At 36.4% G+C, this 13,615-nt stretch overlaps 1 protein-coding gene across 3 annotated transcripts in view; it reads right to left on the reverse strand.

Annotated features, from left to right (window-relative positions):
* The window catches only part of CNTNAP5 (contactin associated protein family member 5), a 723,905-nt gene that overhangs the window by 314,524 nt on the left and 395,766 nt on the right, over positions 1-13,615 (reverse strand). For all 3 annotated transcript variants that reach the window (XM_016161356.2, XM_016161355.2, XM_016161357.2), the window contains exon 8: positions 11,763-12,027. In XM_016161356.2, coding sequence (XP_016016842.2) covers positions 11,763-12,027 — 265 coding nt within the window. The remainder of the gene's footprint in view (positions 1-11,762; positions 12,028-13,615) is intronic.

Consider the following 13,615-nt stretch of genomic DNA (forward strand, 5'->3'; position numbering starts at 1 on the left):
TGTTCACATTTCATTAAAAATTGCTAGAAAGTAAATACTGGAGCGACATCGAATGATAAAACCACAGATTTTTTTTTTTTTCCTTATACAGAGTACTGGAATTTTCAGTTTCTAAAAATATATAAATTTTATATTTTCTTAAAACTAACAAACTGTTCAAGCTGAGATAAGAATAGGAACAGTTTTCATTCTCTTCTACTTGCTCTCATTGCTTAAAGTAGCTGCTCCCAGAACCCAGAATCCATTCAAAGGCATTTGTATCAAGGTCCCTTACAGAGTTGGTTAAATAAATAGGCTGCTCTGTGCTTGCTTAGGAACCAAACCCAGGATTTAAAAAAAAAAAGAAAAAAAAGACAGTTTTTATCATTGCAATTGAACTTACAAACGACCTTTTGAAACACACCCCAATTGTAAAAATAGCTAATAATACACGTTACGGGTATTGAATATCTATAGTGTGCCAGGCACTTTAAATACATAATTCCTGATTCTCACAATAGTCCTGTAGGCCGAGTTTTATTGTCCTCATGTTATAGAGATACAACAGAAAGGTGGAGAGGCTGTTCAGGGTCATTCGATTACTCCGAGGCAGAGCCAGAATTCAATAGAGGTATAGGGCACCGAGGCTGAGCTCCCCTCCACACTTCTAAAGCCAACACTGCCTGCCTCCAGGAATCACGTTGATGTGCAATTACCTCTGCAAAGTTCTATTTTCTGCTGTTGAATTCAACTTTCCTTTAATTAATTACTATTTTCAAACAGCTTTATTGAGATAAAATCCACGTGGCATACATCTGTGCCATTTAATGCACAATTTTTGATTTTTAGAATATTCACAAAGTTAGACGACCATTAACACAATTAATTTTAAAACATTTTATAATCCCCCAAAGAAATGCTGTAATATGTAGCTATCATACCCCTACCTCCAGCTCTAGTCAACCAATAATCTACTTTTTGCCTGCATAGATTTGCCTATTCTGGGCACTTCATATAAATGAATCTACATATATGTTCTTTTTTAGGACTGGTTTCTTTTGCTTAGCATGTTTTTAGAGTTATCCATGTTATAGCTTATATCGGTATATTTTTATGGCCGAATGATATTCCACTGTATGGGTACATGACGTTCATTTATCCATTCACCAGTTAATGGGTATTTGAGTTGTTTCCACTTTGGAGTTATTATAAACAATGCTATGAAAATTTGTATACACATTTCTACCTTACTGTTTAAGGAACTGCCACAGGGCTTCCAAAGTGGCTGCACCAGCTTGCATTCTTACAGGGTAACTTCCCTCTTGACAACACTGAATTCAAACTTCAGTCTTGTCCTTTTGAAAACCTTGTAGATTGTATGAAAAATTCAAATGTGATTCAAATTTTGCTTCTCAGAATGTCTACTTGGGTCAGACACTGGAATTCTAGCTAATTGTTGTTACTTTGATTTTATTTTTCTAGGTAAATTATATTATTGTGCATTTGTCTTTTTTATATTTTTTTAAATGAGATCTTCACAACAAATTATAGTTTATATCTGATGAGACAGATTCAGAGTAGCTAAGTAATATTTCAAAGCCCTAAACTTTCTCATAGGAGTAAAGTTTTTCTGTTAAAGCAGAGTTTCTCAACACTGGCACTGAATCTTTTGGAAAGGATAATTCTTTGTTGGTGATGGGGTGTCCTGTAATACGCTTCTTGGGTAGAATGTTTAGCAGTGTCCTTGACTCACTACATGCTAGTAACAGACCCCCATCCCCCACACCAAAAATGTCACCAGGCATTACCAAACATCCCCTGGATGAGGGGTAGGGTAACGAGAGGTTGAGGTGGGCGAGAATGGAAAACTTCCCTTGGTTGAGAACCATTGAGTTAAAGAAATAAATTTTAGGTTGCCGAGCCTTGGTGCCTGCCTCTCCCCCTGCCCCAACCTCATTCAAATTTGTAATAGATATTTTTAAGATATTTTCATTTCAATATTCATCTTACTTCAGAGTCTCTCTTTATAGTTTGAAGACAGAGCCTTTGGAACAAAGTGGCTGTCTCAGGACCTCTAAACATCAGTTGTTATACCACATGTGGACTTGCAAAGCTATAGCCCAGGCCGGATCAGAGTCCCTGAAGGCTTTACTTCCAACCCTGGAAATCACTGGAGACAATTTCCTTGATGTTTTTATTCACTCATTATCTCTGGATCAAGGTCTGCCACTTATAATTTCTAACAATTAAGACAAATTTCTTAATCTGTCTATACCCGCTTCCTCATCTGTAAAATAGAGATAGAATTGCCTGGCTTGATTGGAAGTTTCAAGGCTTTATCTTCCCCCAGAAAACCTGTTCAGCTGTTTTTCAATATCCTGTCATATCTACCTACTTTTACTTCATAGTTCAAAGGTAGTTTCAATTTTTGAGAGAACAAAGTGGGGTTTATATGAATAATTGAATTAGGCATTCTTAATATGTCTATCACATTTTAAAAGAGCATATCACAATTATTAGAACCATTATGCTACAGCTTAGATCCTGAGTTCTGTATCTCTTGGATACCATTTGCCCATCAATTTTCAAATTTTATTAACCCTTCCCTACATACATTAGTTTGAATGCACACATTTCTTAAATGCTCTTTTCAACATTTATTCTATTCCTTATCATTGAAGCCACAAATTGTTGTGACAGCCTCCCTCTTTTCCCAGCCTCTGATCTCTTTCTTATATAGGACAGCTTGTTAGATTGAGCTATCTAAAGAGCAAAGTTATTGTTGACCTTGTAGCAAATATCTCTCCAGTGGGCCATGGAGCTCTAAAAAATGAAACTTACACTGCTCATCCTGACAATCTATGCTTTTTGTAATCAAGTCTCTACCCGTACTCACAACCTTATTTCCCAATATTCCCACACAAATCCACTACTCTAGTGAGGCTAATGTGTTCATTACTCTTTAAGTGAATGCACAGAACTAATTGCTGCTTCCACTCCCAGGCTCTAGCCACCTTATGTTGTTTTCCTAGTTCCTCCACTATCCAAATTCCAGTCCCAATCCTCCAATGCCCAATTTTCTTCTAGTGTTTCCTTTTTTAAACTATAGGGACAGGAAGTATACATTTTTTGACTTTCAATCACCGTCACCTAGCACTGTAAAGGGCATATAAAAAGTGCTGAATGCTTGGATGAACAAGTTAATAAATCATGAAATTATTGAAGCAGACTTTCCTGACCAGATGAGTACATAGTGAGTCTTTCTTCAAAGCTCATGTAACATCTTCTGCTTGATCTATTCATTTAGTTAATATTATTTACCGCCTTGAAATATTAATTAACAATTTATTTTTGCAAGTCTCATCTCCCTAATAAGATTATAAGTTCCTGGGGGTCTGAGTCTGAGTCATGTTTTGGTGTGCTGCCCCTGGCATCGACAGGGCACATTTAGCCATCTCCAAATGTTCATTGATTGATTTAGCATCAGACCAGCTGAATTCCATTACCAAGTATGATCAACAAAGTCCTCTCTGGAGCATGGACCATAAATCACAGGTAAACCTTTCCAAATTGTTAAATCTCAGCTCGCATGTCAAGGTAACCCAGATTTTCAAAGCTTTTGTTCAGCATATGAGAGGAAAACAGCTGGGTTTGCCATCCACTAGAGTCAGATAGGAAAGGAGACATGTTTTTGTTGATGGCACAGATTTGAATGCTCAGCTCAAACATCTACATGATAATGAAGCTTGACTCCAGAGACAGTTCTCTGTCACCTTCAGGATACAGCCAAAGCTCAGTGTCTCTCACCAAAATGCTGCTGCCTCTTTGGTCTATCCTCCTTTCTCTCTGTGACCCAAATATTCTAAGCCGCCTGTCTCTTATGCCTCTAGAGCTCTTCCTATTTCTTTTCTTTAATTGAAGCATCTTTTCTGTCCATCTTTGTTTGGCCAAATTCTATTCATTCTTGAAAATCAAGCTGTATTGTTCCTACCCCTAGCAAGAATTCCCTTTCTCACCCAGAAGTGTTTCTCCTCTAAGCTACCTCAATATGCTGAGCATGTGTCTAATTGCATTATAAATGTCCCAATGTATCAACTCTCCCAACAGTGCCTGTGAGGTCCTAGAGAGCAGAGCCTTCATTCTTGGGTATGAGCATATCATGAGCAGAGGAGACACTTCAACAACCGCCTGAATTAAATGGAGGTAAAGTGAATTCTATATGATAGAATTATTGAAGTGGAAAATATGAAAAAGTAAAGGCAATAAGAGCAGATTTGACTATTAGATTATTCTGCTATGATAATGAAAATCTAGCTTCTTCAGTTCCTCTTTTGAGTAAGGGGTAAAGAAGAAAGAGTAAATTAAGAAATAATATGCTTTCTTCAACATTACTTAGACCTGAAAAAGCTAAAAATGCCCAAGAAATCACTACTTTGGTAAACACTCTGAACCTCTGCTTAATATCTTAAAGTTTAGGCAATTGCATTTCTTGGTTTCCCATAAAATGAATGCAATGAATGCTTCATTATATATAAATATATATATATTTTCTTCTGAAGCTCAAAATCTTTGCTCACCTAGATGGCTTGCCATGGTAGTCATGGCCTCATGGCTTTTTTTTTTTTTTTTTTTTTTTTTTTTTTTTTTTTTTTTGCAATTGCTAATAGGATATTCTCATTAACATTACCTTAGCTGAAGCATAGAGACATTAATGACAACTTAATTGAAGCAGAGCATGAAGTTATGTTTACTTGATGTGCAGATGGTGGCTACATATAAACAACTTATAAGAAAAAGGGAAATATTTGGGGGACCAGCTCTGTTAATTGTAGGGCTGTGGCCTATGACCATTTGGTCACAAGTATTAACAAAGGTATGCACTTCTGTTCTTCACGATGCAGCTCTCCCAGCCTTCCCCCCACCTCTGGCAGCTCCACTGGCCTTTAATTAGAACCTTCCCTTAATACAGCTCATTCCTTGGTTTGACACATTCTGCAGCATATAATTGTTATAACATTAATATTTGTTAAAAATTACTATAAATTATTTTTTCACTGTTAAAATTATATCTTGTAGAAATATTTTGTAGGTCAATTCTACTAGTTAATTCATTTAGATTGCTGCTTAAACATGTGGCAAATAGTTATTGAAGACCTGTTATAAGCAACATAATATATTATGCCTTGGGCAAACAGTGGTTAGGAAGACAGACAGTGTTCTTTTCCCATGAATCTGCACATTCAAATGGTAAGAGGAGCATTGAGCAATTATATAGACAGATAATTAATATACATTGTTATGGGATGAATTGTGCTAACCCCCCAGTCCTAACCCCAGTACCTGAAAATGTATCTGTGTTTGGAATTAGGACTTTTAAAGAGGTAATTAAGGTAAAACAAGATCATATGACTGTCCCATATCCAATATGATTGGTGTTCTCACAAGAAGAGGATGTTAGGATGCAGATGGGCACAGGGGAAAGACCATGTGAAGATACAAGGAGAAGACGGCCATTTACAAACCAAGCAAGAAACCCTTAGAATAAATCAAGCCTGCCAAACTCTTGATCTTGGAATTCTAGCCTCAAAAACTGTAGCAAAATAAATTTCTAAGTCACCTAATCTGTAGTATTTTGTTATGGTATTCTTAGTGAACTAACACATACCTATAAAAATATAATTAGGGCCAATACTACAAAGGAAAAGAACTAGAAGATAACAGGATATCAGATCTACTACCGGAATGTTTCCTGAGAAAATATCAACTGAGATAAATACTAGAAGATAAGTGGGATGGTATTGCCCACAGCTCTAGGATGACTTATTTAATTTAAAACCAATATTAAATAACCACTAAATAAATATCACTAAATAAAAATTTGGCTGCTAATCGAGGTCATGTTGCTAGAATTTCATCACATCTTCAACTAAGGAAAAGACGAGTCAGTCACAGCAGTCTAAGTATAGAAAATTAATGACTAATTAGAATGGATTGCTTAATTGATATTTTTAGAATGCCTTCTCTCTAACTCTTATTATTCAAGAAACCATAATAATATCAAGAAATTAAAAATGTGGTTAAGAAAATAGGATGAATACTATTGCTTGTACCTAAAGATTAAATGGGACGAGCTGAGATGTCCTCTTCGATAAGTTATTTGCCTCAACTTTTCCATGGCATCTTGTTGATACTTGGATCTTTGCTATTTGTGTTTCCCTTCGTCCAGGAATTCTGTTTGTTTGTTCATTTGTTTGTTTGTTTTTTGCCTGGTGATTGGCTTTTATCTTCTTATATTCATTAACTGTGCCCAGCTACTGAGTAAGAAGTATCTGTCTGGAAACTTCCTCCTTTGTCTTCTGGTTCCATTCAGTTGTGCTGAGACTTATTTTTCAATCCTGAAAATTCCACTCTGGGGTCAATGCCTCTAGTGACATCAAAGCAGTATATTGCAAAGGTGAAAAGCTCTGAATAAAAAACTCTCTAATGAAAAATTCAAAGTGTTTTTTTTTTGTTTGGTTGGTTGGTTGGTTGGTTGGTTGTGTTTTGTTTGTTTGTTTGTTTGTTTGCCATTTGGTCTTACTGGGCTTATTCTACTTCCTGCAGTGAAACAAATACATAAAAACCCTCATCTGTGATAAAGCTTCTCCCATATTCAAGACCCTTATCATGTCTCTGTCTTGTTTTCTCTCCACATGAAATAGCTCTGATACCTATTAATGTAGTTTAAATGCTTTACATATTCCAATAATCCTCTTACCAACACACACACACACACACACACACACACACACACACACACACACACACAGCATTCTACCATGATTTAAAGGTTACTGAAGAAAGAAAAATCAGATTTGAATCTTTGACACCTGTATGGATCACTGAGAGTCATATGCATAATCCTTCTGGGACATCTAAGCATCTTATTCACAAAATTCATTGTTTGAAAGAGGCCAAATCCACCTTTCTTATTCCATAAAATGCACCACAATTTTGGAAGTTGAGAAACATACCTCTGGCAGAGGGCATGCCCCTGAAGACCCCTAGTCAAGGCCATTTACCTATTCACAAAAGAAAACACTTGAGTTGATGATTTATTTGAAAATGATAAGCGACTGGGTTGGCCTATTGTTTTTCTTCAAGAACTCATAGAAATGTCTAGAAGAGACTTTAGCAATTCTAAACCAACTCTTTCCTTTTGCAAAAAAAGGAAAACGCAGTTTAACAGAACAAAACTTATTCATATTCTCCATACAGAGCATAGCTAGGCTGTAATCCTAAATCCTGAAGCCTGAGTTCAAGTCTTTGCCCAGACTTGCTTTTCAGTGGGGAGCTGAGATTTTGAAAAGTACTACAGTAGAAAAATCAGACTTCAAGTTTTAATGACTAAATTCCCCACAACTCTTTCACCTTTTCGCATTCCCCAGCATTCTCCCATCAGAAAAATCAAACGAACATTGAAATATCAGATCACTTTCAAAATGATTTTAATGGTGCCAGCTTTTTCTTTAGGTTACTTAATGTTTCACACAAAATTAAAAACACTGCCCTGATTCTCCAAAGAAATGAACCAGGTGGTTGCCTTTACTTTTAAACAATTTCCTGTTTTCTTAGAAATGCAGGTTGGTTTGAACAATGGCAGTCTCCATTCTAATTACCTTTTTAAGAGTTTTAAAATAGCAGCCATGTCCTTCATTAAAAAATAGAGCATGTTGTCTGTTGTTCAATGAATAAGAGTGGACTTGAGAGATAGAGTGGTCCCCATGACTCATGCTACCTCAGGAGAGGTGTTAAATAATTGAGGTTTGTGGTGCATAAAATAAGAAAACATGTTGTTTGTTTGTTGAAGATTTGCCTAAGGGTTGTTTTGATTCCTCAAAGAAATGGCAAGGCTCACCATGCAGCAGGACTCCTTAAAGGCATTCTCCTGCTCCTGTGCAGTCCCCAGATTTCCATGTGGTGTTGGCAAAGGGGTGACCAGAATGGAAAAGGCTGTGCAACACAGGGAAAAGTCTTGAGAAGCAGATAGACCATCAGTAGTACCTTGTGTCACTTAGTATCCTTAAAGCTTAGCCAAGCATTTAAAAAAGTCTGAAAAAAGTATGTCATATATACTCAAAGAATGTTGGTGTGTGTGTGTATGTTGATCTATAGTTAGGTATGATTTACTTTGTAATATTACATAGACAACCTTAGCTAAAGTAGACCACAAGTCTGTAAAGACAATGGATTTACCATCTTGTGTTAATCCTACTTAACTCAAGAATCTGCCAATAACTGAACCACCAAGTAAAATGTTTTGGGAAGCCCAAGTTTAGATCCTAAATAGCTTATTTTTCTTAACAGCCTACTTTACATTTGTCTGCAGTTCTTTCTTCTAAAGCATAATTTATTTATATTCGAATTATTTAAACAACTGACAATAACAACAACAACAAAAAACATGAATGCGAGTGGCAGCAAGATATAATGTAAACATCATGAACTTGGAAATCCAAAGAGGAGGATTGAGGTTGAACATTGTCCTAGTTATTTCAACTTAATTTCTGATTCTCAGATTCCTTTTATTCATTTTGGTAAAATAATAGCCACTTCATAAGTTTTATGCTTTTACTTTTTCTTCAGTATTTTATGACAGATCCTAGCTCAATGTTGATCCTCAGGAGATCCACAATGTTGATTCTACTCTTATATCACTTCCAGCAAAATGGTGCACTTGACTTTTCCTCGCAGCTACATATATAAAACTTTCAAGAAAAATGGTGACAAAAATAGAAAATAAAAATTAAAGAAATGATCATACTGTTGTCCTTCATCTTCTGGAAACTTTATTACCTAGAACGACTAAATTCAGATCCCTTCTATTTTAATGACACATTTAGTTTGCACTTCTCTGCCTGCTTGTTAATGCAAGAAGCCCAAAATAATCCCTCGTTTGAAAACCATGCACACTGCACTAAGCTCTGGAAACAAGAATGGATAAGCCAGACATTGGTGTCCTGCCTGTCTACAGGGACTATCTTTTTATTTTTTTACCTAGTAAGTTAGAAACACCTAAACTAGTCTGAAATAAATCTTGAAATATTTGGATTCTCTACACAATTAATAAAATGTGGTGCTATTTTCTGTTTTCCATGATGTCCATGGATCGGCGTTCACCCCCTCAAAAATTATTGGTCCAATGGTGATTACTTTCTACCAATATGATACTTGGGAAACAAGTTTCCTCAGAAATGTAAGGGAGAGAAAAATGTCTTTTTTGATTTTTTGTTTATTTTCCTGTGTTCTCCCTCTCTCCCCGCCCCCAGTAGAAAAAATCTCAGCAGACACAAAACCTTGATCCATTTTAAAGAAAGATGAAAGAAGTTAAAAATTTCCAAAACTGAGTAAACAACCAAGCAAGAGACTTCTGAGGCATATTTCAGTAACTCAGCACATTTTTAAAAACTCCTTTATTTTATTTTTTATTTTTTGAAAGACAGGTCTGATATAACTGATGACTTTTTCCCCCATCTGTAGCTGAGTAATATGGCAGCTTTTACCATCCACTCTCTCCGTCATAAACATATTTTAATGGGCTGACATGTGTTTAATAATATAGGCAGCACCTGGATGCTTTAGAGCAAAGTGCTGCCAGAGCTTGCACTATATTAAAACTGCATTTTTGACCTGAGGCCTACAAGTCCCTGTACTCAAACATCTCACTGATTACATAGAAATAGCCCAGTGCCAGCTTATATTTTTCTTCTTCAAATAAGGAGGATTGAGGTTTAACTTTTATAACTCTGCACATGAAAAATATTATGTTTCTAAGTTATTAACTTACCTCCATTAAAGGAAATCTCATACATTTTATAGAAGTACTGCGGCTGCACGAATTCATTCAGCTTTTATGACTCTATGGAGTGAGGCCTTTTCTACCTATTGGTCTGGAGTCAATATAGAAGGAAAAAGTTCTAAATAGCTTCTCGAAACTGTGCTAAGGATTTTAGATGCACTATCTCATTTAATCACCATTACTGTCTTGTGATGTAAGAATTTATTTTTATCTCATGTGATAGGTAGATTTTAAGATGGTCCCCAATGATCGAAGTCTTCTATCACATCCTTGTATAATTCCCTTGGTTTAGGCAAGGGCTAAACTTATTTTTAATGAGTGGAATATGGCAAATACTGTGGCTTTTGTATAAGTGCCCTGTGGATCACTCACTCTGGGGTAAAAGTGCTGTCATTTTATGAGGCAGCCTTCTAGGATGCCATAGGAATAAGCTTGGAAATGGATTTTCTTGAGGTGTGCCAAGAAGCGAGCTTGGAAGCACACTTACCCCCAGTTGAACCTTGAGATAATGGTATCCAGCCAGAGTCACCAAGCCAAAGATGCCTCTGGATTCCTAACCCTTAGAAACTGAGACATCATAAATGGTTATAAATGGTTACTAAAAATTTTTGGTGTAATTCATTACATAGCTATAAGTAATTAATATACTTTCTTTTACATATGAAAGTTAAGAAGCTTATCCAGGGTGGCAGAACAGTAAGAAGAGGTACTTTATGAACCTGTTTATCTGACTCCCAAACCTAGTCTTTTCTGCTATTCAAAGGGGTTCAATGAGCCTTTTTGTTCACTTTTTGGTATATGAGGCTCTCACATAGTCAACGTGATCTTGACTATTAAGTCGTGTTCTTTACTATTTAACTTAATTTTATTAATTTATTTCAATAATAAAACTCACAGTCAAATGAAGGAAGAAAGACATTTCTATTAAATAAAAATGCAATGCAGTGTAATTTAGGATGGATATTGGCTCAAGGTGCACAGAGGGACATTTGATTCACACTATATCCAGGGAGGCTAATCAAAGGATTTGCTGATGCAGCGGAATGCCTTAGCTTTAATCTAATGGTTGGCACATGGTCTGATCTCAGTAAGTATTTGTCAACCAAGTTAACACACTGCCCCTGGAAAGATGTAAAACAATAGTTAAATACAAATGAAGAAGGCTAGGGAAAGGTCCACTGTTCTGTGTTGAAGAAACAGCAGAACCAGACTAAAGAACAAGACTTTTTCACAGATCTATTTTATATTACTACATGTTAGAATCTATACTATATTAGTATAAAGTAAGTGCTTTCCAAATCTCAGTTATTGGAGGACAATTTTTTTTTAAGTTTTGCCATTCTCAGATGTCATATGTAGTAATATTTACTTAGTATATTAAAATATATATAATTAAAACTATTTTTAAAAATTAACTAATTTTTTACTTGCAATAGAATTTGATGACTGTGAAAAGTTCGATGGTTGTATTGTATACAGGGAAACTATAGACTCTGATGTCAGACAAATTCTGGATGAAACTGTAGTTCCACCACTTACTACTATGTGATTTAGCCTCCATGACTCTTCATTTTTCATCTACAAAATGGAAAATTATACCTTCCTTGAATGAGCAAGGCGAAGATTCCATATAACATATGCCATGTCTGTAGAGACCTAGCAAAGTGCTCTGTGTATGGTCTATATTATACTCAATAGTATTAGACAGGAATTATGATTCCCACTGCTCAGATGAAACTGCTAAGGGACAAGGAAATTAAGGAACTTGCCAAAGCTTACATAGCTAAATCGTTTGCATCTTCAGATTGAGAGTACATTTGTGAATGCTGCCAAATTCATCTATCATCCCTGAGAGCTAGATTCTATTATGTTTTAGTCAGAATCTCAAACATTCATTGACTTGGATGAACTAGAAACTGACCTAGAGGTTATGAGCACAAGGTACCTGTGAGGATTTCAGCTGTCCGTTCTGTCGTTTTCTGAATCAGGAGTCTCAGGGTCCCACCCTCCAGGATCAGCAGCAGGGTCCCCGAGCCCTCAGACAGCTCTGTGGACAGAAGTAGACCATCCTTGTTCCATGTTCGAAACTGGAAACCCACTGAGAGCCCATCAATTTGGGGGGTGCCGGGCAGCAGCAAATAACTGCTGCTGGAGTTGACAAATGTGATGGGAACAATTTGTGGTTCAGAGCAGGAAAAAGTGACATTGCCCTGGAAAACAATAAAAATCAAACATATAAAAGCCATTTTTTATTCTGCAATCTGACAGCTGATATAAACAACCACCCGTAGCTGACCTTAATTTCAGGATCATTCCACATTCAGCTGCAAAATCTTAAAGGAAAAAAATGTGTCAACTTTGTTCAGATACACTGGCAAGATTGTTTTCCATTCCTGTGTTAAGGATCCTAATGTTGTCTGAAAAGAAGGCCATCAAAGACCTGGGTGGGGTGGGAGTGGCATGGAACACATCAATATTTTTTAGGGAATCAGATATGAAAATAATTGCATTCATTCATCAAATAAATATGTACTGTAAGTCAACTATGCACCAAGCACTGGGATAACTTTTAAAGATATCTCTTCTCTCTCTCTCTCTCTCTCTCTCTCTCTCTCTCTCTCTCATCTATTTATCTATTATCTATTACAATGTGGAATTGCTACAAGTCAGATAGAACTAGCTCCAAGGAGAGGGCTAAAAGAAATAAATACATAAGCAAAGATTTCACAAGGGAGGCAATGCCTTCCTGGAAGGAAGTGTGGAAGGAGAGAAATGAGTGTACCCAGCAAGCCTTTTCAGAAAATGGCATGGTGTGTGCAAAGGTTTGGAGAAATTAGCAAAATATCACCTCTGGGGAATTACAGGGAACTTGTTATTTCTGAACATTAAGTTGGGCAGGCAGGGCCAGGGACCATGAGGCAGAGTTTAAAAGCCCTTTTATGCTTGCTAAAGTTATAATTCAAACTTAGAAGCAGTAAAGTGGCATTGGACAGGTTTTTAATTCATTAAATTGTGTGGGGGTTTTTTGGTTGGTTGTTTGTTTTTTTCTTAGTTACAGAAGGGATTTAAGGGTGGATAAGAGGACTAGAGGTGGGGGATATTAAGAATGTATAGACTAGAGCCAGAAAGAAGAAGAAGAAGTTATTTTTTCCATAAGTAAGGAAAAACTTGTCCAAGTGTATCTGTGGATGACTAGAGTGAGCATCTATAACAGAAAGGTCCAGGAAAATAAAGACCAATTTACATGTGCCAACTGAGCTTTGCTCTGGAGTTACTTTTCTTAGATGAGTGAGGAGAAAGCCTGGGATGCCTATAAGTTGTAAATAGGTGTTATATTATTAAAGCCATTTGGAATTTTTATATCAAACCCCATAACCAACCACATGCTATCATTAATTTTAGACTCCAAACTGATTTTTACAACAATGTAGCAAGTTTATTCAGGTAAGTGTAACACATTATTCTCACCTAAATAGTCATACACATATTGAGTTCCATGTAAATATTTCCTTCCAGGCCAAGAACAACTGCCTTTTTATAAATGCTCAACCCATAGCTCATGTCACTTATGCAAAATAGACAAGAGTTTACAAAAGGAGAGCACCCTTGCTTGACCAGCTGCCTGAAATCAACTCTCTATTAAAGTGGCTAAATAGGAGGGTTGGATACCTAGTAAAGCTCTGAGACCCAGAGAAGGTTAATTGCTCAGCTCCAAACACCTCCTGGTCTGGAAAAACCTTCCTAGAGCTCAGCCATTTTTGTTTATGGTTGCTTGCATTTCTGAAAACAAGTAGTCTT

Source organism: Rousettus aegyptiacus, unplaced genomic scaffold (genome assembly GCF_014176215.1).
Source record: "Rousettus aegyptiacus isolate mRouAeg1 unplaced genomic scaffold, mRouAeg1.p scaffold_m13_p_2, whole genome shotgun sequence".
In the NCBI taxonomy this organism is placed as follows: Eukaryota; Metazoa; Chordata; class Mammalia; order Chiroptera; family Pteropodidae; genus Rousettus; species Rousettus aegyptiacus.